The sequence below is a fragment of the Hydra viridissima genome, unplaced genomic scaffold, assembly GCF_058129835.1.
Source record: "Hydra viridissima isolate aposymbiotic clone 2 unplaced genomic scaffold, HvirCarnegie_v1 scaffold_69, whole genome shotgun sequence".
Taxonomy (NCBI): Eukaryota; Metazoa; Cnidaria; class Hydrozoa; order Anthoathecata; family Hydridae; genus Hydra; species Hydra viridissima.
This window is the reverse complement of record NW_028324348.1, coordinates 9458-36042: the sequence shown is the minus strand read 5'-3', so window position 1 is coordinate 36042 and position 26585 is coordinate 9458. Positions and strand designations below refer to the sequence as shown.

At 36.0% G+C, this 26585-nt stretch overlaps 3 protein-coding genes across 5 annotated transcripts; all 3 read right to left on the bottom strand.

The window, feature by feature from the left end:
- Positions 1–242: 242 nt before the first annotated feature.
- LOC149876000 (uncharacterized) lies at positions 243–1143 on the bottom strand. The gene is made up of 3 exons (XM_090075905.1): positions 1084–1143; positions 768–824; positions 243–610 (listed from the first exon to the last, which is right to left on the bottom strand). Exons 1-3 carry the CDS (start codon positions 1109–1111, stop codon positions 291–293), a joined length of 405 nt encoding a protein of 134 aa, XP_089932031.1. The 5' UTR covers positions 1112–1143; the 3' UTR covers positions 243–290.
- Positions 1144–1377: 234 nt separating this feature from the next.
- LOC149875999 (uncharacterized) lies at positions 1378–7513 on the bottom strand. The gene is made up of 2 exons (XM_090075904.1): positions 7460–7513; positions 1378–4202 (listed from the first exon to the last, which is right to left on the bottom strand). The coding sequence occupies exon 2, from the start codon at positions 4171–4173 to the stop codon at positions 1384–1386; it is 2790 nt and encodes a 929-aa protein (XP_089932030.1). The 5' UTR covers positions 4174–4202; positions 7460–7513; the 3' UTR covers positions 1378–1383.
- Positions 7514–17887: 10374 nt separating this feature from the next.
- LOC149875998 (uncharacterized) lies at positions 17888–25042 on the bottom strand. 3 transcript variants are annotated; one of them, XM_090075903.1, is made up of 6 exons: positions 23937–24471; positions 23119–23372; positions 18911–22785; positions 18616–18681; positions 18300–18356; positions 17888–18142 (listed from the first exon to the last, which is right to left on the bottom strand). In XM_090075903.1, exon 3 carries the CDS (start codon positions 21699–21701, stop codon positions 18912–18914), a length of 2790 nt encoding a protein of 929 aa, XP_089932029.1. In that variant the 5' UTR covers positions 21702–22785; positions 23119–23372; positions 23937–24471; the 3' UTR covers positions 17888–18142; positions 18300–18356; positions 18616–18681; position 18911. The 3 variants fall into 3 exon arrangements, with proteins under 3 accessions (XP_089932029.1, XP_089932027.1, XP_089932028.1); XM_090075901.1 differs by lacking the exons at positions 23119–23372; positions 23937–24471 and adding an exon at positions 24989–25042 and having other exon boundaries at positions 18911–21730; XM_090075902.1 differs by having other exon boundaries at positions 18911–25036.
- Positions 25043–26585: the final 1543 nt, after the last annotated feature.

Genomic DNA, 26585 nt, shown 5'->3' with positions numbered 1-26585 from the left:
ACAGGAAATATTATTTTGCTTTTTAACAAACTCTTAAAAACATCAGAAGTAATTCTAAATGCAACTCTATTAAAAGTTTTCACAGAATAACAAAACGACTTCTTTTTTTTTTTTTTAAAGATAAAAAAAAGTTTGAACTATCTTTAAATAAGAAATGTGAGAACAGTTTAACAGAACTTCTTGTTTATTATGTCTTTAGCGAAACAGATAAAAATATTTGCAAAAGCATAGATAAAACAAACTACACAAAAGGCCCATCTTTATTGCCAAACTGAACAAACTTATCTAAACTACATAAATGGTTTCACGATATTGCCATATTGAACAAACTTTTCTAAACTACCCTCTTTTTGAATTTTTAGCTTCATGTTTTTAATTTTGTCTTTAATATGGCTTTGGTAGGAGTACTTTTGCAAGACATGAATGAGCTTGTCACTGCTATGATTTGCCAAGATGCCAAGGTAATCTTTGTACGAGCAACTTGAGCTTACATCTGTAAACACGTCTTGCAAGATGTATGCCAACACCAAAGCTGCACATCGTGGAAAACTTCTGGTGTTGAACCATTCGTTGTGGCCAGGGCAAGCATTCAGCTCTTCAACTATTTCATCTAAAATTTTACAAACTCAAGTCATAACACAAAGTGATTAAATCAAATATTCATTTGGTTCTGAAGTAAGACAAGATTTATTCTGTTTTTTTATTTATTTTTTTTTGTTGACCTTATTGTTTGCACTGATAGCAATAACTGGTTTTTGAAAGATTACCTAAATGGCATTGGCTAACTTCTGCTTTGTTTTCCTTTGTTCTTGGCTGAGTTGATCCTGAAATAAAATAAAACCATGTTCATTTTTCTAATTCATAAAAACCATCAACAGTTTCTAAGTGTTAGAGATGATAACAAGCTGTGCATGATTTCTAACGGTGATGTTTCTAACTTCATCATTAGAAATCGGGTAGACACAACTTTCTAAAAGTGCACTTAGCAATGATGGCTAGTTTTTGTTAACAGTTAACCATCTGAAATTGTGCAAGAAGAGGTTTGTGTTTATATATCTTTGTATAAATTAGGTTTTACATTACCGATGAGTTCTTGAGTGAAAGATGGCATTTCCAACTTGATTTTTTTTCTTCTTGGATCTTTTACTTCTAAAACATAATCAGTTTTAGTATCATTCACTTGTATAAACATTTAAGCAATCACAGAATTAGTCCTGCAACAAATACATACACACTTCTGTGTTGTTTTTTTGTTTTGTTTTGTTTTTTTTACAGCTCTAACAATAACAATAGGGCAAGGAGTTGATTTGGGCATTTTCATTTTTTGAAAGCGTGTTGAGATTTGCATAAAAATCAAAAATCAAAAATCAAAAAGAATTTACCTCAGGATGTAGAGGCAAGACTTTGGCTAAATAGGCTACCAACAGATTGAACAGCATAAGGTGAGAGCTGCTTTGCAAGAACAGTACCAGCCTGTTGGACAGGAACAGCTGAAACTGGATCAGATGAAAGAAACAAACTGGGTTTGGCCAATGTTTGCTGAAAAGCAACAAGGCTAGGAGTCAGAGGAACAGAAAAGACCTCTTTTGAAGGACAGAAAGCGACTTGCTGAGAAGGAGAAGCAGAAACAGGTTTGGCAACCACTTGCTCATTAAAGTAAACTGGAGAAAGTTTTGCATGGTGTTCAATAAAATCCGGTTCATCAGGAAATAATGTTAATGCAAGAGGAGAACAAGCTGTGCCAACAGGAACAGCTAGAGTCTGATCTACATCCATACAAACAGCTTGTTCGTTAGGAACTAGTTGTGCAAGAGCAGGGGATAGTTCAAGAACTGGACCAGCGATTGTTTGTTCAGATGGAACAGACGAAACAGGAGTTGAGGTAGGTTCACACAAGAAATCTACGGCATGGTCGTTGCTATCCTCTAAAGGAACATTGTTTTCTACAGCTGGAGAAAACGGAACCACTGTGGTACAGCTGAAAGTAGCAGCACATTCTTCAGAGTCAGAACCGGAGTCTAAATCTTCCTCAAAGATGTCCTCAACCTCATGAAAACCGTACTCCTCTGCATTAGTTTGGAGCCAGTCCATCACATCCTTCTCCTTCTTTGGTGGTCTCTCAGACTTTTCAACAGTCAAAGACTCTATGACTCCGAAGGACTGTCCGATGCCCAGGGCAAAGCGCAACTCCTCTGCAGCGTTCCACTGGGACACATAAAAGCTATCCATTGTGTTCCTGCTGTGCTTCATGTAGAGTGTAGCAAACCGCTCGCGATCTTCTTTGCTGTTGTTGGCAAAGTAAGTGGCTATCGAACCGCGAATGCAAGTGGGAGTAAGACGCTTCATGGGAATGTTTACTTGGCTTTTTCTGAAGCAGGACGTCAGGCAAGAGGAGATAGCAGAGGAACCCATCTGGTAAACAGGCACTCTAGTTGCACCGAGTGTCACACATTCGTCTTTGTTGGGTCTCATCGATGGAAAAAGGGGCCTGTAGCAGTCGCTCAACTCCAAAACAGTCTTGGTGTCTGCAGCCATGTAGTGAGAGTCGTTGACAAGAAGGTCTCTGTATCTCAGCAAATAAATATCGATCAACACTTTCAAGTCGTTCGGCACTAGAATGTTTTTGGCTCCGTACTTGTATGCTGTTTTGTAGCGCTCTTGCACAATGCAATATCCACACTCACTCTTCTCAGCAGCCATGTAGTCTCTAATGTTTAAAAGAGCAATGTTAGATTTTCTTAAACTGTTAATTACAGTGACAGAGAGCAGAAGATGGTTTCGTAGAGACACAGCATTGTCTCTAGTCGGTGTAAGAGACGGCTTTCTAATCGATTCCACTAACTGTCTTACGTATGCAGACTTGCCATATTCGTTCAGCAAACTGACATTGATGATGTTGATGCATTTTTTGCTTTTCACAAGGCTCCTCCTCAAAGAACGAAAGGGCCTCAGCACTTTTTGTAACTCCTCCACCTTGCAGCGCAAACGTCGGATGGCCTCATGAGAAAGTCCGAAATAGACATTCCTGGCTTCACTGAAACGAAACAGGAGACAAAGGTAGACAAGGCGGTTGTACAACGTGTGACAAGACATGGCTTTTGTTTGGTCAAGTTCACTCAGCTTGGAATTGAGCTGAATGTTTTTAAAGTGCATGGAAAAGTATCTATCCTCCAAAACGTTGGAATTGGTGAGAGCGTTCGGGTGCAGCGTCAGCGTGCTGTCACAACATGTCAATATTTCAACAACTGCATTTTTGTAGATCTTTGCTTGTGACAAAGTGTTGTTGTTGGCTACCACAAGCCACTTTTCAAAATCTCTGAAGAGCTCATCTGCTGACTGGTAATAAAAGTGAAAAGCATCTTTGTCCAGCTGAAACAAGAGTCTCTTATCTTCTGTCAAGACGGAGGAGTTGGAAACCAAGTGCTTTAAGGAATTAAAATCAGAGTCTAGGACGGATTCGGTGTTCAGCTCTTTGTTTTCTACAGAGGTGCATTGGTTTGCAGAAGGAGCCTCGGACGAACCAGCAACTGATGAGGGCAAGCTTAAAAGAGGATCAGAGGAAAGAACCGGAGAAGAAAAAGAGGAGGAAGGCCCAGGAGCAGAGGATGCAGAGCCTGATGCAGACGCTTGTTCAGCTACTGGCTTAATACCAAAGAAGGCAGGTCGAATAAATTGAGGGACATAGAGCTTGTCGTTGTCGTATCGCTTTGCCTCTGCAATCTTTTGTTTGATCGTCTTGGAATCGTAGAAATGAGTCTCTTTCAAGTGTATGTCCAGTCGGTCGTAATACTTCCAACATTGCAAACAGGGGTAAGGTTTTGGACAGCCGGACTTGCGTTCGAGACGAGCATGCTGAAACTTCCTGACCATTGCAGAGTAAAAGATGGAAGCTTCATCCAAAGTCCAAGAATGATCTTTTTTAGTCAAGTGTCTTTTAATGCTTGTGGAGGAATGTTTGCACAAAGGCATCGGACAGCTAACAGCGTACCTCTTCTTGGTACCATAGAAAGGTACAACCCTGTTTACGGAGCCACACGCTGCAACTAATGCGGCCCTGACTTTGTTTTTGAGCTTTAAGTCTCTCTGTTCTTGTGACTGCCTTCTTTTCTTTTTTTTCGCTTTAGAGTTCGGAGAAGGGGCAACAACAGTGTTGTTTTCTTGTGAAGAAGACATGTTCAGGTGTTTGTTTGCAACGGTTTATGCTAAAAAAAAGAAGACAGTTAGTGAGAGTGTTTTTCTTCTGCCTGCATCCTGGAATCCTGGAATGTTTACAACTGCAGGGAAGAGCTGTGTTTTTTCGAATCCTCTGCAAAAGAGAAAAAAGAAAGAAAAGAGAGCAACAAGAAGAAACAAAGTTTCCACTAGCAAATGAAAAAGAATGAGAGCAACTAGCATTACATGCATGGTGGCAGCAGTGATTGCTATTATGAGAAGGAGAATGAGAAAAAAAAAAAAAAAAAAGAAACAAATAAATAAAGAGATGGAGTTTGAGAGGATCTCGCAACCATATGACTCAAAGAAAGAAACTGTGTTGAAAAAAGGCAAGAGAGGGCAAATAGAACTTGCTAACAAGGACAAATGACAGACATAACTACAACAGTAACAACTCTCATTGCAAGCATAATAACAACAGCATCAGCATCACTGACTCAGAGAGTGTTGACATAACAAAAAAGAAAACAAAAGTACAAGCCAAGTGGGGGAACATTAACAAACACTCATTGCAACTATAACAACAACAACAACAACAGCAACAGCATCACTGACTCAGAGGGTATTGATAAAAAAAAACAAGCAAAACAAAAACAAACAAAAAAACAAATAAAAAAACAAAACAAGCAAATTGGGTGAACAGTAACAACTCTCATTGCAAGCATAATAACAACAACAGCATCAGCATCAGCATCACTGACTCAGAGAGTGTTGACAAAATAAAATAGACAATAAGCAAGCAAAGTGGGTGAACAGTAACAACTCTCACTGCAAGCATAATAACAACAACAGCATCAGCATCAGCATCACTGACTCAGAGAGTGTTGATAAAATAAAACAGATTATAAACAAACAAAGTGGGTGAACAGTAACAGCTCTCATTGAAAGCATAATAACAACAACAGCATCACTAACTCAGAGGATATATAAAAAAACAAACAAACAAACAAACAAAACAAAAACAAAAAAAAACAAGCAAAGTGGCTGAACAGTAACAGCTATCATTGCAAGTAAAATAACAACAACAGCATCAGCAACATCATCACTGACTCAGAGAGTGGTGATAAAATAAAACAGATTAAAAAACAAGCAAAGTGGCTAAACAGTAACAACTATAAATACAAGTAAAATGACAAAAGCAGCAACAGCATCACTAACTCGCAGGGTGTTGATAAAAAAAAAAGCAACAAACAAATAAAGCAAGCAAAGTGGGTGAACATTAACACTCATTGCAACTATAATAACACCAACAGCAACAGCATCAGTGACTCAAAGGGTGTTGATAAACAAAAACAAAGGCACAAACAAAACAAGCAGAGTGGGTGAACATTAACAACACTTATTGCAAGCATAATAACAACAACAGCATCAGCATCACTGACTCAGAGAGTGTTGATAAAATAAAATAGATTATAAACATGCCAAGTTTGTGAACATTAACAAACACTCATTGCAACTATAACAACGACTACAGCAACAGCATCACTTACTCAGAGAGTGTTGAGAAAAAAAACAACAAAAAAAACAAAAACAAAACAAAACAGAAAACAGAAGTACAAGCCAAGGGGGGGGGGGGGGGAACATTAACAAACACTCATTGCAACTATAACAACAACAACAGCAACAGCATCACTTACTCAGAGGATATTGATAAAAAAAAACAAACAAACAAACAAACAAAACAAGCAAAGTGGCTGAACAGTAACAGCTATCATTGCAAGTAAAATAACAACAACAGCATCAGCAACATCATCACTGACTCAGAGAGTGGTGATAAAATAAAACAGATTAAAAAACAAGCAAAGTGGCTGAACAGTAACAACTATAAATACAAGTAAAATGACAAAAGCAGCAACAGCATCACTAACTCGCAGGGTGTTGATAAAAAAAAAAGCAACAAACAAATAAAGCAAGCAAAGTGGGTGAACATTAACACTCATTGCAACTATAATAACACCAACAGCAACAGCATCAGTGACTCAAAGGGTGTTGATAAACAAAAACAAAAGCACAAACAAAACAAGCAAAGTGGGTGAACATTAACAACACTTATTGCAAGCACAATAACAACAACAGCATCAGCATCACTGACTCAGAGAGTGTTGATAAAACAAAATAGATTATAAACAAGCCAAGTTGGTGAACATTAACAAACACTCATTGCAACTGTAATAAGAACAACAGCAACAGCATCACTGACACAAAGGGTGTTGATAAACAAAAACAAAAACACAAGCAAAGTGGGTGAACATTAACAACACTCATTGCAACTATAACAACAACAACAGCAACAGCATCACTGGCTCAAAGGGTGTTGATAAAATAAAGAAATAAAAACAAAACAAGCAAAGTGGGTGAACAGTAACAACTCCCATTGCAAGCATAATAACGACAACAGCAACAGCAACACCATCACTGACTCAGAGAGTGTTGATAAAATAAAATAGATTATAAACAAGCCAAGTTGGTGAACATTAACAAACACTCATTGCAACTATAACAACGACTACAGCAACAGCATCACTTACTCAGAGAGTGTTGAGAAAAAAAAAACAAAAACAAAAAAAAAACAAAACAAAACAGAAAACAAAAGTACAAGCCAAGTGGGGGAACATTAACAAACACTCATTGCAACTGTAACAACAACAACAGCAACAGCATCACTTACTCAGAGAGTGTTTATAAATAAAACAAAAAACAAAAACAAGAAACAAAAATACAAGCCAAGTGGGTGATTACTAACAGCGCTAACAGCAGCAACAACAGTGTCTTTAGAAACAACAAACAAGTACAACAGCAACAACTGCTTTTACAGAGTATAACAATAACAACAACATGGCACTAACAACAACAAAAGGGTTGGAATAAAAACCTGTAGGCAAAAGGAGAGCTGCATTCAGACAAGATCGATTACAAAGAGGCTCTTCTTTAGGACAGAGGAGAAACTGCTTTTGAGGGACAGAGGGACTTTTGTTGTTGTTGTTGTTGTTGTTGTTGTGCAGAAACCAACAAACTTTTATTGAACCGAATATAACCGAATATAACCGAAAGTCTTGTTTGCTTCTGTTTTGTGCCATCAAGAAGGGAAAACAAAACATCACAAAACAAACGAAGCAAACGAAACAAACAAACAAACAAACGAACGAAACAAACAAAAAAAAAAAAAAATTAAAAAAATTAACAAACAAACAAACAAACAAACAAGCAAACAAACAAAAACAAATAAGAATAACAGAAAACGCAGTACCGAAACCTCGCCATTTTTTATCCTTCCTCAAGCTTTCTCTGGGCGCCAAAGACCGAGAAAGTTGAGCAAACGTGACGTTGAGGGGGGGGGGGGGAGGGGGGTACTTAAGGACAGCAGACCGACCAATGGCACGCTTAGGAGAGACCCACGTGAATGCTACATTTTCTTTCTATGTACGCTGAATCCGCTCAAAGTCTGGAATTTCCAGCATTCACGTGTCATCACTCCAGCCACCAGATTGGCCCACACTTTGCACACTTTCAAGACTAGAAACTCACTTGTGCTCAATTTGAGCAAAAAAAAAAAAAAACTAAGTCTCGCATGGCGACAACTTTTCCAAAAGCAAACAAAGGCAAACGAAGGCAAACGAAGAAAAAACAAAAACAAATAAACAAAAACAAAACCGAATAGGGAGAGAGAGTGAGTCGACTCATTTCTTTCGACTGCCTTAAACGAGAAGTCTAAAACGTTTAAAAGTTGAAAACTAAGTTTTTTAAATGAACTGCACCGAAAAAACTTTACGACAGTTTAGCTGGTTAAAAACGCAGAGGAAAATATTTTATAAAATTTAAGCGTTCTAAAGATGTCCATTTTTGTTTTTGTTTTTTTTATTTTGGTTTGTTCCTGGCTTGTTTCTTTCTTTAAATTCTAGCGATCGAGCATATTTGAACGGTTTCATCAACCTGTCGGCGCACGTGCTCGAGAGCTAGAACTTTGATTGCTTCTGTTGTTGAGAATTGAGAATGTCCGAGCAGGTTTTTTTATCGATTTCATCGCTTGTGGCGAGGCAAAAATCAAAACGCTTTTTGGACGAAAGAAAAGAGATTAAAAGGAAAAAAGAGAAGAAATAAAAAAACAAAAAAATAGATTATGTGTTATGAACATTTATTTTCTCACGCGATGACGTCTAGTTTTGTTAGAGTAATTAAAATATGGTATCAAGTTTGTAATTTCTATCTTATTTTTAGTTACGGATAATTGCCAATTATGTCACGTTTAGTATACACAACGCTGTTTTCTTAATAGCAATATGATACAAACAAGTTATAAAAAAAAAAGCGTTCGCTCGATCTTCCTTAGTCAGTTGAACAAAAAGAAATTTTCACAACATATGATTGATTTGGTTGTCCTAGCAAGCTGTTTTAGCAAACGGCTAGAGGTTGCAACTGTTGTTCATTGAAAACGAAAAATCTAGCGTCAGCAACAAATTTTTGAATACATAATGTACGCAAAAGTGGCACTAACAAATGAAAATGTAAAAAAACTGTTTACCTTGATGCCAGACTCGCAGAGATGTTGTCGCTCGTTGCTATCGACTGCGAACAGCTTTGTTGTTTTTCGAAGTGCCTCTTCATTCTACTTATAGCCGAAGTTTTGGCTTCGAAAAAAAATACGAACGTCGTTAAGCTCAACGAGCTGCTTTAATTGTTGTTCGTGCGAAAACGAAATGCTTAAAACGGATAAAAGTGTTGGCGTAATTACACTTTTTGACCGCGATGCAGTTTGTCAACTCTAGCGTACTTTTTTGGCTCGTGGAGCAAAAGCCTCATGATAATAGCAAAGGCTTAAAATGTCTTAACATGTCAGCAAAGGCTTAATATGCTTAATAAACTGTGTTAAGCTTTTGCGGTGCAGTTCATTTACAACTTAATTTGCAACTTGCTGGCACAAGCAAACGTTTATGACTTCTCGTTTAAGACAGTTGAGCGAAATCAGTCGACTCACTCATTCTCCCTTTTCTGTTTTGTTTTTGTTTTGTTTTTTTGTTTTTGTTTTTGTTTTTGTTTGTTTTTTTTTTTTCTTTGTTTGTCTTTTGTTTAAAATGTAAAAAACTCGAAAGGAAAGTTGTTGCTTTGTTTGCTTATTGAAAGTTTTCGCCAGTTGCAAGACTTAGTTTTGTTTTTGTTTACTTATTAAAATATCGAGGAAAATATTTGAGGACATCGCATTCTAATGGTGCCTTTATAACAACATCTAACGATTTAACGTTTAATGTTGTGCTCAAAAAAAAAAATTCCTTTTATATCTCTCAATGGTCTCCAACGATAAAACTGCCGACCAATCGCAACGATTAAACAGCCAACCAATGGCAGCTCAATGGTCTCCAAACAAGAGACTGCCGACCAATGGCAGCTCAGTGGTCTGAGAAGTGAGATCATTCGATTTCCTTTTATTATCTCCAGTTTGAACTAGTGCTTGGCTTGTGGTGCAGAAACTAAAACTTCCCGTTTTTGTATTTTGTTTTGAATTTCTTTGCTTTGAGCTTTTTAATCGATCGATAGCTTTAGGAGAAAAGAAGAAACCCCTCTGACGAAGTCTTGGCTTTTTTAAAAACGCTCAAATTTTGGCAAACAAATCTCATACAAAACGCTACTTTGATGTCAAGCTTTCGTTACTCCCTACTCCCTTCTAGCGGAGGGCGGCAAAAAGGTGTTGCATCCTAGAGCTAAAAGTGAGGAGGGAAGCAAGTTTTTTTTTCGTTTTGTTTGCTTTTTTATGTTTTTTGTTTTTTTGAGGGGGGAGAGTTAGAGGGTAAGGGGGTTAGGATTAGAGGGGGTTGGGGTTACGGTTTGGAAACCTGGGGACGAGGATATCAAGCAGGAGTTTAGTGTTAAGGTTAAAGGGCCCACGAGGGGCGTCCTTCAATTGTAAAATGCCTTTAGACGCACGTGTCTAGTCGTCTCGTTGCATCGACCTAGAGGAGTTTTCTGATAGATCTTGCGCTTTGGGCTCAGTTAATCGGTCTGTATCCATTGTAAACACGGTGTCTGCCGTTAGAAAATCGTTAACCAGGCGTTTGTGAGCTTTAACAACCATCCCTTTGAGTTTAAAACGAACGTTTCTTCAAAAGCCACTCGAGATGGAGGTACTCACGGAGGTTTGTTACGGTAACAACCCTGTGGTTTGCCATCTTCTTTCTTTCCGCAGCGTCGCAAACGCATCGGCCGGTCTCTTAGGTGACGAAAAAACGTCTGATCTCTCGACTGGAATGCTTAACGTACTAAGATTAGTAGAGTTAGTACTAAGAGTTGCATCTGGCCGCCGTAATTTTCTTCGATGATGTCTTGAAAATTTCGTGACGTCGTTTTCAAACCTCTAGGGTCGATTTTAACCTTCGACCTTAAAGTCGATTTTAGCCTTCGGTGTGGCTCTGTACAACTTTTGCGGTGAAAAAGCTTGCGCGGAGTCTACAGTTGTATTTAGCCGACAGACGCTGGCAACGCAGAAACAGAATGACTCTTGGGCGGCGCAAACCGAGCGTTCAGCAAATTTCTAGCATTTTACGTCCAAGCGGACAATCTGCACGACAAATAAAGCTAACTTTCTCGTTGCAACAGTTAGTCACTGGATCGTTGGACGAGTGTGTACAGCTGTTTTGCGTCGAAAGCCGACCGGTGGTCGGATGCGACTCTTCTTTTCATTCGAAAATCAGAACCTGGCCATCAGTCGTGTATCACCATCGAATGCTTAATGTAGTGATTTCTCGAAACGACAAAAGCTTGTAAAACAAACAGCTTCGCTGTACTGTTGCCTAATATGTTAACGGATGGCCAGGAACAACCTTGGTCTGTAAAGAATGAGTTCGTTTCTCCATTCGAGGCACTAATTACTGCAGTTTTAAAAGTCACCTAAAGTATAAGCTCATCTCTCCATTCAAGAAAAACAAGCATCAGAGTTTCGGAAAGTTTGCATGCACGACACCACCATCGATGATACTTAAACAAACAGAAAATGAATTGCAAAACAGAACCACTGAATTGCAAAACATAACAACGGACAGCTTGTAAAATGCATGGTGATGAGCTTCTTCAATCCAATCAAGGAACCAAGCATCACAGTTTCGGCAATGGTGCATGTGCAAATCAGCAAACTGTGATACTTAATCAAACAACTTCACTGTTTTGCTTAGTTTAAGAACGGATGGCTAAGAACAACCTCGTTAGTGAGTATGAAGTCATCTCTTCATTCAAGGAATTGATAATCAGAGTTTTAGAAGTCTCTTACGTGCGATACTACTATCAACGGTACTTAATCAAACAGCCTCTCAGAATGGCCTAGTTTGAGAACGGAAGGCTAGGAACAACCTTAGTAGTGGGTCATCAGTTCAACTTTTCATTCAAGGAATTAAGCATCTAAAATCTGAAAAATAAAAAGAACAGCTCTTTGTTAGAAGTTCTTATTTTTATTTTTCCTCAACTTCTATTTCTTTTCTTTTTTTACTTTTTTTTTTTTAATGATAGTTTTTCTTTTTTTTTATCTATTTTGTTCGTTTAAATTAATACAACAGGCGTTTTAGGTCGTTTCTGTAACATTATTTAACACTTTAAATTGTAATAAATATTTGAACAGAAGAAAATCCCTTTCGTAACGTTAAAATGTCATAAGAACATTTCATCTTTACCAAATACGCTTGTAAAAATAGTTTCACTTTTAAAGTTTGTTGTATATGTCTTTTAATTTAGTGAATCGCAATTTGGATTTTCTTAGGCGCACATCTACTTTAGTTGCTTTTTCTTAAAGAAAGGTCACCAGAGTTTTCTTACACAGCCCCTGCAGCATAATCTTTAACAAAATACTCTTTTGAAAAGTTTTACATTGAAATAAACAAAAGCCATTTGCGTAAGTAGAGATAACTTAGAGAATAAAAAGTGCATAAACGCCTCGCTACTTTGATGAAGAAGAAACGGATGACTAAATGCAACTTTTTAATTTCGTGTGCTATCTCTTTCGATTAAGGTACTTTTTGAATATTTTTTCAAAGAAATGTTAGCGTAGTTTTCCTTTTTTAAATTTAAATCATGTTTAAAGGTAGTTTTTGAATGTTTTTTCAAAGAAATGTTAGCGTAGTTTTCATCTATTAAATCTAAATCATGTTTAAAGGTAGTTTTCGAATATTTTTTCAAAGAAATGTTAGCGTAGTTTTCCTCTTTTAGATCTAGCTTATGTTTAAGGTAGTTTTTGAGTATTTTTTCAAAGAAAAGTTAGCGTAGTTTTCCTCTTTTAGATCTAGCTTATGTTTAAGGTAGTTTTTAAATATTTTTTTAAAGAAAAGTTAGCATAGTTTTCCTCTTTTAGATCTAGCTTATGTTTAAGGTAGTTTTTGAGTATTTTTTCAAAGAAAAGTTAGCGTAGTTTTCCTCTTTTAGATCTAGCTTATGTTTAAGGTAGTTTTTAAATATTTTTTTAAAGAAAAGTTAGCATAGTTTTCCTCTTTTGGATATAGCTTATGTTTAAGGTAGTTTTTAAATATTTTTTTTAAAGAAAAGTTAGCGTAGTTTTCCTCCTTTAGATCTAGCTTATAATTCAGGTAGTTTTTGAATATTTTTTCAAATAAAAATTAGCAAAGTATAGTTTATTTAGCATGACATCACAAAATACTAAACTCAAAAAGGCAAGATAAAGTATAAGATAAACGTAAAATAAGATATAGATGAAACAAATGTTAGGCTGCATAAAATCAAAAACTGCATTGCCTATCATAAACACAAATGTCTAGTGAGAGCTTTTAAAGTTCGTTCTTTTCGTCTTTTAATTTGGTGAATCGCGATTTGAATTTTCTAAGGCGCACATGTCTTTCAGTTGCTTTTTTCTTAAGGAAAGGTCGCCAGAGTTTTTTTACGCAGCTCCTGCAGCATAATCTTTAACAAAATACTCTTTTGTATATCATTACATAGAAATAAACAAAAACCATATGCGTAAACAGAGATAAATTAGAACGCAAAAGTGCATAAAAAGCCTCGCTACTTTGCTATAGAAGAAGTGGATGACTAGATACAACTTTGTAAATTCGTGCACTACCTCAATGGATTAAGGTATTTTTCGAAAGTTTTTTAAAAGCATAAATAGCGTAGTCTTCCTCTTTTAAATCTAGCTTATGTCTAAGGCAGTTTTTGAATAGATTTTCAAAGAAAGGTTAGCGTACTTTTCCACTTTTAAGTTTAGCTTATGTAGCTTGACAAAACAACACACAAAAAGACAAGATAAAGTATCAGATAAACGTAAAATAAAATATAAATGAAACTAAAGTTAGGCTGCATAAAAAACAAACAACTTAATAATCTACTAGACATGTTTAAGTTGAATTAAGTAAAGTCCTTTGCGCAAATTTGGGTAAATAAGAGAGTAAAAATCCATAAAAAGAAGAAGTGGATGAGTAGATACAATTTTTTAAATTTGTGTGCTATCTCTATTGAATAAGGTAGTTTTCGAGAGTTTTTTCAAAGCAAAATTAGCGTAGTGTTCCTCTTTTAAATCTAGATTATCTCAAAAATAGATTTCGAATAGTTTTTCAAAGAAAGGTTAGCGCAGCTTTCCTCTTTTAACATTAGCTTATGTAGCTTGACATCACAGAACACAAAAAGATAAAATAAAATATAAGACAAACGTAAAATGAAAAATAGATGTAGCTAAAGTTAGGCAGCATAAAAAACCAACAACATAATAATCTACTAGGCATGTTTAAATTGAATTAAATAAAATCCTTTGCGCAAAAATAGGTATGTTAGAGAGTAAAAGCGCATAGAAAGCCTCGCTACTTTGCTGTGAAAGAAGTGGATGACTAGATACAACTTTTTAAAATCCTGTGCTATCTCTATCGATTAAGGTAGTTTTCGAAAGATTTTTCAAAGCAAAAATAGCGTAGTCTTTCTCTTTTAAATCTAGATTATGTCTAAGGTATTTTTTGAACAGCTTTTCAAAGAAAGGTTAGCGTAGCTTTCCTCTTTTAAGTTTAGCTTATGTAGCTTGACATCACAAAACACAAAATTCAAAAAGACAAAATAAAATATAAGATAAACGTAAAATAAAATATAGATGAAGCTAAAGTTAGACTGCATAAAAAAACAACAACGTAATAACCTACTAGAATCTAATAAAACCCTATGCACAAATGTAGGTATGTTAGAGAGTAAAAGTGCATAAAAAGCCTCGCTACTTTGTTTAAGGTAGTTTTTGAATAGTTTTTCAAAGAAAGCTTAGCGTAGTTTTCCTCTTTAAAGTTTGGCTTATGTAGCTTGACATCACAAAACACAAAACACTAAAAGGAAAGGTAATATAAAAGTTAATCGTAAAATAAAATGTAGGTGAAATAAATGTTAGGCTGCATAAAAGAAAAAAAAAATCGTAACATAATAATCTTCTATATATGTTTGGATTGAATTAAATGAATTCCTTTGCGTAAATATAAGCAAACTAGTGAGAAAAAGTGCATAAAGAGCCTCGCTACTTTGCTGCAGAAGTAGTGGATGACTATATGCAATTTTTTAAAATCGTGTGCTATCTCTATCGATTAAGGTAGTTTTCGAAAGTTTTTTCAAAGTAAAAATAGTGTAGTTTTCCTCTTTTAAATCTAGCTTTTGTCTAGGGTAGTTTATGAATAGATTTTCAAAGAAAGGTTAGCGTAGCATTCCACTTTTAAGTTTAGCTTAAGTTGCTTGGCATCACAAAACTCAAAACTCAAAAAGAAAAGATAAAATATATGATAAACCTAAAACATAATATAGATGAAACTAAAGTTAGGCTGCATAAAAAACCAACAACATAATAATCTACTAGGCATGTTTAAATTGAATTAAATAAAATCCTTTGCGCAAATGTAGGTATGTTAGAGAGTAAAAGTGCATGAAAAGCCTCGCTACTTTGTTAAAGGTAGTTTTTGAATAGTTTTTCAAAGCAAGTTTAGCGTAGTTTTCCTCTTTTATGTTTAGACTATGTAGCTTGACATCACAGAACACAAAGCTCAAAAAGGCAAGATAAAATATAAGTTAATCGTAAAATATAGATGTAACAAAGTTTAGACTGCATAAAAAACCAACAACATAATAATCTACTAGGCATGTTTAAGTTGAATTAAATAATGTCCTTTGCGCAAATATAGGAAAGTTAGAGTAAAAATCCATAAAAAGCCTCGATACTTTGCTGAAGAAGAAGATGACTATATGCAACTTTTTAAAATTGTGAGCTATCTATATCGATTTAGGTCCTTTTTGAGTACTTTTTCAAAGAAAAGTTAGCGCAGTTTTCCCCTTTTAAGATTAGATTATGAAGCTTGACATAACAAAACACAAAACTAACAAAGGCAAGATAAAATATAAGGTAAACGCAATATAATGTATAGATGAAACTAAAGTTAGGCTGCATAAAACAAACGGGTAACAATACTCTTCTATGTATGTTTACATTGAGTTAAATAAAATCCTTTGCGCAAATATAGGTATGTTAGAGAATAAAAGTGCATAAAAAGCCTCAGTACTTTGCTGTAGAAGAAGTGGATGAGTAGATACAATTTTTTAAATTTGTGTGCTGTCTCTATCGAATAAGTTAGTTTTCGAGAGTTTTTTCAAAGCAAAATTAGCGTAGTGTTCCTCTTTTAAATCTAGATTATCTCAAAAATAGATTTCGAATAGTTTTTCAAAGAAAGGTTAGCGCAGCTTTCCTCTTTTAACATTAGCTTATGTAGCTTGACATCACAGAACACAAAAAGATAAAATAAAATATAAGACAAACGTAAAATGAAAAATAGATGTAGCTAAAGTTAGGCTGCATAAAAAACCAACAACATAATAATCTACTAGGCATGTTTAAATTGAATTAAATAAAATCCTTTGCGCAAAAATAGGTATGTTAGAGAGTAAAAGCGCATAAAAAGCCTCGCTACTTTGTTAAAGGTAGTTTTTGAATAGTTTTTCAAAGACAGGTTAGCGTAAATTTCCTCTTTAAAGTTTAGCTTATGTAGCTTGACATCACAAAATATAAAACTCAAAAAGACAAGATAAAATATAAGATAAACGCAAAATAAAATATAGATGAAACTAAAGTTAGGCTGCATACAAAACCAACAACATAATATTCTACTAGTTATGTTTAAATTGAATTAAATAAAATCCTTTACGCAAATATAGGTAAGTTAGAGAGTAAAAGTGCATAAAAAGCTTTACTTTGCTGAAGAAGAAGATGAATAGATGCAACTTTTTAAATTCGTGAGCTATCTCTATCGGTGTAAGGTAGTTTTTGAACAATTTTTCAAAGAAAAGTTAGCCTAGTTTTCTTCTTTTAAGTTTAAATTATGTAGCTTGACATCACAAAATACAAAACTCAAAAAGACAAGATAAAATATAAGATAAACGCAAAATAAAATATAGATGAAACTAAAGTTAGGCTGCATACAAAACCAACAACATAATATTCTACTAGAAAAGTTAGCCTAGTTTCATTCTTTTAAGTTTAGATTATGTAGCTTGACATCACAAAACACAAAAAGGCAAGATAAAATACAAGGTAAACGTAAAATAAAATAGAAGTCAAACAAAAGTTAGGTTGCATAAATACAAAAACTGCATTGCCAAAAATAGAATTTGTTGTCTAGAAAGACCTTTTAAACTTTGTTTCTTTCGTTTTTTGACTTAGTGAATCGCGATCTGGTTTTTCTTAGGCGCGCTTGTTTCTTAGTTGTTTTTTTTGTAAAGAAACTTTATTCAGACGTTTTTTTTTACGCAACTCCTTTAACATTATTTTTAACAAAGTATTCTTTTATACGTGTTTACATTGAAATAAAACCCTTTGCGTAAATAGAGATAAATTAGAGAGCAAAAGTACATAAAAAGCCTCGCTACTTTGCAGAAGAAGAATTGGATGGCAAGATTCGTGTGCTTTCTCTTTCGTTTAAGGTACTTCTTGAATATTTTTTCAAAGAAAAGTTAGCGTAGTTTTCCCCTTTTAAGTTTAGCTTACGCAGCTTGACATCACAAAACGCAAAAACCAATAAGGCATGATAAAATACAAGATAAACGTAAAATAAAATAGAAGTGAAACAAAAGTTAGACTGCATAAAAACAAAAAAAAAAAAAAAAAAAACATAATATACTTCTATGTATGTTTACATTGAACTAAATAAAATCCTTTGTGTAAATATATGAAAAAATAGAGAGTAAGAGTTCATAAAAAAGCCTCGCTATTTTGCTGAAGAAGAAATGGATGTCTAGATCTTTTAAAATAAGGAACTTTTTGATTTCTTTTTCCGAAAAATGGTTGGAGCAGTTTTCCTTTTTTAAATTTCACTTATGCAGTTTAACATCACAGGAAATATTATTTTGCTTTTTAACAAACTCTTAAAAACATCAGAAGTAATTCTAAATGCAACTCTATTAAAAGTTTTCACAGAATAACAAAACGACTTCTTTTTTTTTTTTTTAAAGATAAAAAAAAGTTTGAACTATCTTTAAATAAGAAATGTGAGAACAGTTTAACAGAACTTCTTGTTTATTATGTCTTTAGCGAAACAGATAAAAATATTTGCAAAAGCATAGATAAAACAAACTACACAAAAGGCCCATCTTTATTGCCAAACTGAACAAACTTATCTAAACTACATAAATGGTTTCACGATATTGCCATATTGAACAAACTTTTCTAAACTACCCTCTTTTTGAATTTTTAGCTTCATGTTTTTAATTTTGTCTTTAATATGGCTTTGGTAGGAGTACTTTTGCAAGACATGAATGAGCTTGTCACTGCTATGATTTGCCAAGATGCCAAGGTAATCTTTGTACGAGCAACTTGAGCTTACATCTGTAAACACGTCTTGCAAGATGTATGCCAACACCAAAGCTGCACATCGTGGAAAACTTCTGGTGTTGAACCATTCGTTGTGGCCAGGGCAAGCATTCAGCTCTTCAACTATTTCATCTAAAATTTTACAAACTCAAGTCATAACACAAAGTGATTAAATCAAATATTCATTTGGTTCTGAAGTAAGACAAGATTTATTCTGTTTTTTTATTTATTTTTTTTTGTTGACCTTATTGTTTGCACTGATAGCAATAACTGGTTTTTGAAAGATTACCTAAATGGCATTGGCTAACTTCTGCTTTGTTTTCCTTTGTTCTTGGCTGAGTTGATCCTGAAATAAAATAAAACCATGTTCATTTTTCTAATTCATAAAAACCATCAACAGTTTCTAAGTGTTAGAGATGATAACAAGCTGTGCATGATTTCTAACGGTGATGTTTCTAACTTCATCATTAGAAATCGGGTAGACACAACTTTCTAAAAGTGCACTTAGCAATGATGGCTAGTTTTTGTTAACAGTTAACCATCTGAAATTGTGCAAGAAGAGGTTTGTGTTTATATATCTTTGTATAAATTAGGTTTTACATTACCGATGAGTTCTTGAGTGAAAGATGGCATTTCCAACTTGATTTTTTTTCTTCTTGGATCTTTTACTTCTAAAACATAATCAGTTTTAGTATCATTCACTTGTATAAACATTTAAGCAATCACAGAATTAGTCCTGCAACAAATACATACACACTTCTGTGTTGTTTTTTTGTTTTGTTTTGTTTTTTTTACAGCTCTAACAATAACAATAGGGCAAGGAGTTGATTTGGGCATTTTCATTTTTTGAAAGCGTGTTGAGATTTGCATAAAAATCAAAAATCAAAAATCAGAATTTACCTCAGGATGTAGAGGCAAGACTTTGGCTAAATAGGCTACCAACAGATTGAACAGCATAAGGTGAGAGCTGCTTTGCAAGAACAGTACCAGCCTGTTGGACAGGAACAGCTGAAACTGGATCAGATGAAAGAAACAAACTGGGTTTGGCCAATGTTTGCTGAAAAGCAACAAGGCTAGGAGTCAGAGGAACAGAAAAGACCTCTTTTGAAGGACAGAAAGCGACTTGCTGAGAAGGAGAAGCAGAAACAGGTTTGGCAACCACTTGCTCATTAAAGTAAACTGGAGAAAGTTTTGCATGGTGTTCAATAAAATCCGGTTCATCAGGAAATAATGTTAATGCAAGAGGAGAACAAGCTGTGCCAACAGGAACAGCTAGAGTCTGATCTACATCCATACAAACAGCTTGTTCGTTAGGAACTAGTTGTGCAAGAGCAGGGGATAGTTCAAGAACTGGACCAGCGATTGTTTGTTCAGATGGAACAGACGAAACAGGAGTTGAGGTAGGTTCACACAAGAAATCTACGGCATGGTCGTTGCTATCCTCTAAAGGAACATTGTTTTCTACAGCTGGAGAAAACGGAACCACTGTGGTACAGCTGAAAGTAGCAGCACATTCTTCAGAGTCAGAACCGGAGTCTAAATCTTCCTCAAAGATGTCCTCAACCTCATGAAAACCGTACTCCTCTGCATTAGTTTGGAGCCAGTCCATCACATCCTTCTCCTTCTTTGGTGGTCTCTCAGACTTTTCAACAGTCAAAGACTCTATGACTCCGAAGGACTGTCCGATGCCCAGGGCAAAGCGCAACTCCTCTGCAGCGTTCCACTGGGACACATAAAAGCTATCCATTGTGTTCCTGCTGTGCTTCATGTAGAGTGTAGCAAACCGCTCGCGATCTTCTTTGCTGTTGTTGGCAAAGTAAGTGGCTATCGAACCGCGAATGCAAGTGGGAGTAAGACGCTTCATGGGAATGTTTACTTGGCTTTTTCTGAAGCAGGACGTCAGGCAAGAGGAGATAGCAGAGGAACCCATCTGGTAAACAGGCACTCTAGTTGCACCGAGTGTCACACATTCGTCTTTGTTGGGTCTCATCGATGGAAAAAGGGGCCTGTAGCAGTCGCTCAACTCCAAAACAGTCTTGGTGTCTGCAGCCATGTAGTGAGAGTCGTTGACAAGAAGGTCTCTGTATCTCAGCAAATAAATATCGATCAACACTTTCAAGTCGTTCGGCACTAGAATGTTTTTGGCTCCGTACTTGTATGCTGTTTTGTAGCGCTCTTGCACAATGCAATATCCACACTCACTCTTCTCAGCAGCCATGTAGTCTCTAATGTTTAAAAGAGCAATGTTAGATTTTCTTAAACTGTTAATTACAGTGACAGAGAGCAGAAGATGGTTTCGTAGAGACACAGCATTGTCTCTAGTCGGTGTAAGAGACGGCTTTCTAATCGATTCCACTAACTGTCTTACGTATGCAGACTTGCCATATTCGTTCAGCAAACTGACATTGATGATGTTGATGCATTTTTTGCTTTTCACAAGGCTCCTCCTCAAAGAACGAAAGGGCCTCAGCACTTTTTGTAACTCCTCCACCTTGCAGCGCAAACGTCGGATGGCCTCATGAGAAAGTCCGAAATAGACATTCCTGGCTTCACTGAAACGAAACAGGAGACAAAGGTAGACAAGGCGGTTGTACAACGTGTGACAAGACATGGCTTTTGTTTGGTCAAGTTCACTCAGCTTGGAATTGAGCTGAATGTTTTTAAAGTGCATGGAAAAGTATCTATCCTCCAAAACGTTGGAATTGGTGAGAGCGTTCGGGTGCAGCGTCAGCGTGCTGTCACAACATGTCAATATTTCAACAACTGCATTTTTGTAGATCTTTGCTTGTGACAAAGTGTTGTTGTTGGCTACCACAAGCCACTTTTCAAAATCTCTGAAGAGCTCATCTGCTGACTGGTAATAAAAGTGAAAAGCATCTTTGTCCAGCTGAAACAAGAGTCTCTTATCTTCTGTCAAGACGGAGGAGTTGGAAACCAAGTGCTTTAAGGAATTAAAATCAGAGTCTAGGACGGATTCGGTGTTCAGCTCTTTGTTTTCTACAGAGGTGCATTGGTTTGCAGAAGGAGCCTCGGACGAACCAGCAACTGATGAGGGCAAGCTTAAAAGAGGATCAGAGGAAAGAACCGGAGAAGAAAAAGAGGAGGAAGGCCCAGGAGCAGAGGATGCAGAGCCTGATGCAGACGCTTGTTCAGCTACTGGCTTAATACCAAAGAAGGCAGGTCGAATAAATTGAGGGACATAGAGCTTGTCGTTGTCGTATCGCTTTGCCTCTGCAATCTTTTGTTTGATCGTCTTGGAATCGTAGAAATGAGTCTCTTTCAAGTGTATGTCCAGTCGGTCGTAATACTTCCAACATTGCAAACAGGGGTAAGGTTTTGGACAGCCGGACTTGCGTTCGAGACGAGCATGCTGAAACTTCCTGACCATTGCAGAGTAAAAGATGGAAGCTTCATCCAAAGTCCAAGAATGATCTTTTTTAGTCAAGTGTCTTTTAATGCTTGTGGAGGAATGTTTGCACAAAGGCATCGGACAGCTAACAGCGTACCTCTTCTTGGTACCATAGAAAGGTACAACCCTGTTTACGGAGCCACACGCTGCAACTAATGCGGCCCTGACTTTGTTTTTGAGCTTTAAGTCTCTCTGTTCTTGTGACTGCCTTCTTTTCTTTTTTTTCGCTTTAGAGTTCGGAGAAGGGGCAACAACAGTGTTGTTTTCTTGTGAAGAAGACATGTTCAGGTGTTTGTTTGCAACGGTTTATGCTAAAAAAAAGAAGACAGTTAGTGAGAGTGTTTTTCTTCTGCCTGCATCCTGGAATCCTGGAATGTTTACAACTGCAGGGAAGAGCTGTGTTTTTTCGAATCCTCTGCAAAAGAGAAAAAAGAAAGAAAAGAGAGCAACAAGAAGAAACAAAGTTTCCACTAGCAAATGAAAAAGAATGAGAGCAACTAGCATTACATGCATGGTGGCAGCAGTGATTGCTATTATGAGAAGGAGAATGAGAAAAAAAAAAAAAAAAAAGAAACAAATAAATAAAGAGATGGAGTTTGAGAGGATCTCGCAACCATATGACTCAAAGAAAGAAACTGTGTTGAAAAAAGGCAAGAGAGGGCAAATAGAACTTGCTAACAAGGACAAATGACAGACATAACTACAACAGTAACAACTCTCATTGCAAGCATAATAACAACAGCATCAGCATCACTGACTCAGAGAGTGTTGACATAACAAAAAAGAAAACAAAAGTACAAGCCAAGTGGGGGAACATTAACAAACACTCATTGCAACTATAACAACAACAACAACAACAGCAACAGCATCACTGACTCAGAGGGTATTGATAAAAAAAAACAAGCAAAACAAAAACAAACAAAAAAACAAATAAAAAAACAAAACAAGCAAATTGGGTGAACAGTAACAACTCTCATTGCAAGCATAATAACAACAACAGCATCAGCATCAGCATCACTGACTCAGAGAGTGTTGACAAAATAAAATAGACAATAAGCAAGCAAAGTGGGTGAACAGTAACAACTCTCACTGCAAGCATAATAACAACAACAGCATCAGCATCAGCATCACTGACTCAGAGAGTGTTGATAAAATAAAACAGATTATAAACAAACAAAGTGGGTGAACAGTAACAGCTCTCATTGAAAGCATAATAACAACAACAGCATCACTAACTCAGAGGATATATAAAAAAACAAACAAACAAACAAACAAAACAAAAACAAAAAAAAACAAGCAAAGTGGCTGAACAGTAACAGCTATCATTGCAAGTAAAATAACAACAACAGCATCAGCAACATCATCACTGACTCAGAGAGTGGTGATAAAATAAAACAGATTAAAAAACAAGCAAAGTGGCTAAACAGTAACAACTATAAATACAAGTAAAATGACAAAAGCAGCAACAGCATCACTAACTCGCAGGGTGTTGATAAAAAAAAAAGCAACAAACAAATAAAGCAAGCAAAGTGGGTGAACATTAACACTCATTGCAACTATAATAACACCAACAGCAACAGCATCAGTGACTCAAAGGGTGTTGATAAACAAAAACAAAGGCACAAACAAAACAAGCAGAGTGGGTGAACATTAACAACACTTATTGCAAGCATAATAACAACAACAGCATCAGCATCACTGACTCAGAGAGTGTTGATAAAATAAAATAGATTATAAACATGCCAAGTTTGTGAACATTAACAAACACTCATTGCAACTATAACAACGACTACAGCAACAGCATCACTTACTCAGAGAGTGTTGAGAAAAAAAACAACAAAAAAAACAAAAACAAAACAAAACAGAAAACAGAAGTACAAGCCAAGGGGGGGGGGGGGGGAACATTAACAAACACTCATTGCAACTATAACAACAACAACAGCAACAGCATCACTTACTCAGAGGATATTGATAAAAAAAAACAAACAAACAAACAAACAAAACAAGCAAAGTGGCTGAACAGTAACAGCTATCATTGCAAGTAAAATAACAACAACAGCATCAGCAACATCATCACTGACTCAGAGAGTGGTGATAAAATAAAACAGATTAAAAAACAAGCAAAGTGGCTGAACAGTAACAACTATAAATACAAGTAAAATGACAAAAGCAGCAACAGCATCACTAACTCGCAGGGTGTTGATAAAAAAAAAAGCAACAAACAAATAAAGCAAGCAAAGTGGGTGAACATTAACACTCATTGCAACTATAATAACACCAACAGCAACAGCATCAGTGACTCAAAGGGTGTTGATAAACAAAAACAAAAGCACAAACAAAACAAGCAAAGTGGGTGAACATTAACAACACTTATTGCAAGCACAATAACAACAACAGCATCAGCATCACTGACTCAGAGAGTGTTGATAAAACAAAATAGATTATAAACAAGCCAAGTTGGTGAACATTAACAAACACTCATTGCAACTGTAATAAGAACAACAGCAACAGCATCACTGACACAAAGGGTGTTGATAAACAAAAACAAAAACACAAGCAAAGTGGGTGAACATTAACAACACTCATTGCAACTATAACAACAACAACAGCAACAGCATCACTGGCTCAAAGGGTGTTGATAAAATAAAGAAATAAAAACAAAACAAGCAAAGTGGGTGAACAGTAACAACTCCCATTGCAAGCATAATAACGACAACAGCAACAGCAACACCATCACTGACTCAGAGAGTGTTGATAAAATAAAATAGATTATAAACAAGCCAAGTTGGTGAACATTAACAAACACTCATTGCAACTATAACAACGACTACAGCAACAGCATCACTTACTCAGAGAGTGTTGAGAAAAAAAAAACAAAAACAAAAAAAAAACAAAACAAAACAGAAAACAAAAGTACAAGCCAAGTGGGGGAACATTAACAAACACTCATTGCAACTGTAACAACAACAACAGCAACAGCATCACTTACTCAGAGAGTGTTTATAAATAAAACAAAAAACAAAAACAAGAAACAAAAATACAAGCCAAGTGGGTGATTACTAACAGCGCTAACAGCAGCAACAACAGTGTCTTTAGAAACAACAAACAAGTACAACAGCAACAACTGCTTTTACAGAGTATAACAATAACAACAACATGGCACTAACAACAACAAAAGGGTTGGAATAAAAACCTGTAGGCAAAAGGAGAGCTGCATTCAGACAAGATCGATTACAAAGAGGCTCTTCTTTAGGACAGAGGAGAAACTGCTTTTGAGGGACAGAGGGACTTTTGTTGTTGTTGTTGTTGTTGTTGTTGTGCAGAAACCAACAAACTTTTATTGAACCGAATATAACCGAATATAACCGAAAGTCTTGTTTGCTTCTGTTTTGTGCCATCAAGAAGGGAAAACAAAACATCACAAAACAAACGAAGCAAACGAAACAAACAAACAAACAAACGAACGAAACAAACAAAAAAAAAAAAAAAATTAAAAAAATTAACAAACAAACAAACAAACAAACAAGCAAACAAACAAAAACAAATAAGAATAACAGAAAACGCAGTACCGAAACCTCGCCATTTTTTATCCTTCCTCAAGCTTTCTCTGGGCGCCAAAGACCGAGAAAGTTGAGCAAACGTGACGTTGAGGGGGGGGGGGGAGGGAGGGGGTACTTAAGGACAGCAGACCGACCAATGGCACGCTTAGGAGAGACCCACGTGAATGCTACATTTTCTTTCTATGTACGCTGAATCCGCTCAAAGTCTGGAATTTCCAGCATTCACGTGTCATCACTCCAGCCACCAGATTGGCCCACACTTTGCACACTTTCAAGACTAGAAACTCACTTGTGCTCAATTTGAGCAAAAAAAAAAAAAAACTAAGTCTCGCATGGCGACAACTTTTCCAAAAGCAAACAAAGGCAAACGAAGGCAAACGAAGAAAAAACAAAAACAAATAAACAAAAACAAAACCGAATAGGGAGAGAGAGAGTGAGTCGACTCATTTCTTTCGACTGCCTTAAACGAGAAGTCTAAAACGTTTAAAAGTTGAAAACTAAGTTTTTTAAATGAACTGCACCGAAAAAACTTTACGACAGTTTAGCTGGTTAAAAACGCAGAGGAAAATATTTTATAAAATTTAAGCGTTCTAAAGATGTCCATTTTTGTTTTTGTTTTTTTTATTTTGGTTTGTTCCTGGCTTGTTTCTTTCTTTAAATTCTAGCGATCGAGCATATTTGAACGGTTTCATCAACCTGTCGGCGCACGTGCTCGAGAGCTAGAACTTTGATTGCTTCTGTTGTTGAGAATTGAGAATGTCCGAGCAGGTTTTTTTATCGATTTCATCGCTTGTGGCGAGGCAAAAATCAAAACGCTTTTTGGACGAAAGAAAAGAGATTAAAAGGAAAAAAGAGAAGAAATAAAAAAACAAAAAAATAGATTATGTGTTATGAACATTTATTTTCTCACGCGATGACGTCTAGTTTTGTTAGAGTAATTAAAATATGGTATCAAGTTTGTAATTTCTATCTTATTTTTAGTTACGGATAATTGCCAATTATGTCACGTTTAGTATACACAACGCTGTTTTCTTAATAGCAATATGATACAAACAAGTTATAAAAAAAAAAGCGTTCGCTCGATCTTCCTTAGTCAGTTGAACAAAAAGAAATTTTCACAACATATGATTGATTTGGTTGTCCTAGCAAGCTGTTTTAGCAAACGGCTAGAGGTTGCAACTGTTGTTCATTGAAAACGAAAAATCTAGCGTCAGCAACAAATTTTTGAATACATATGTACGCAAAAGTGGCACTAACAAATGAAAATGTAAAAAAACTGTTTACCTTGATGCCAGACTCGCAGAGATGTTGTCGCTCGTTGCTATCGACTGCGAACAGCTTTGTTGTTTTTCGAAGTGCCTCTTCATTCTACTTATAGCCGAAGTTTTGGCTTCGAAAAAAAATACGAACGTCGTTAAGCTCAACGAGCTGCTTTAATTGTTGTTCGTGCGAAAACGAAATGCTTAAAACGGATAAAAGTGTTGGCGTAATTACACTTTTTGACCGCGATGCAGTTTGTCAACTCTAGCGTACTTTTTTGGCTCGTGGAGCAAAAGCCTCATGATAATAGCAAAGGCTTAAAATGTCTTAACATGTCAGCAAAGGC

Coding starts and splice junctions, on each gene's coding strand:
- LOC149876000 (XM_090075905.1), bottom strand. CDS start 1,111: ATGCCATCTTTCACTCAAGAACTCATCG. Junction 825..1,083: donor TTTCACTCAAGAACTCATCG/GTAATGTAAAAC, acceptor ATTTTATTTCAG/GATCAACTCAGCCAAGAACA. Junction 611..767: donor AGTTAGCCAATGCCATTTAG/GTAATCTTTCAA, acceptor GTAAAATTTTAG/ATGAAATAGTTGAAGAGCTG.
- LOC149875999 (XM_090075904.1), bottom strand. CDS start 4,173: ATGTCTTCTTCACAAGAAAACAACACTGTTGTTGCCCCTTCTCCGAAC.
- LOC149875998 (XM_090075901.1), bottom strand. CDS start 21,701: ATGTCTTCTTCACAAGAAAACAACACTGTTGTTGCCCCTTCTCCGAAC.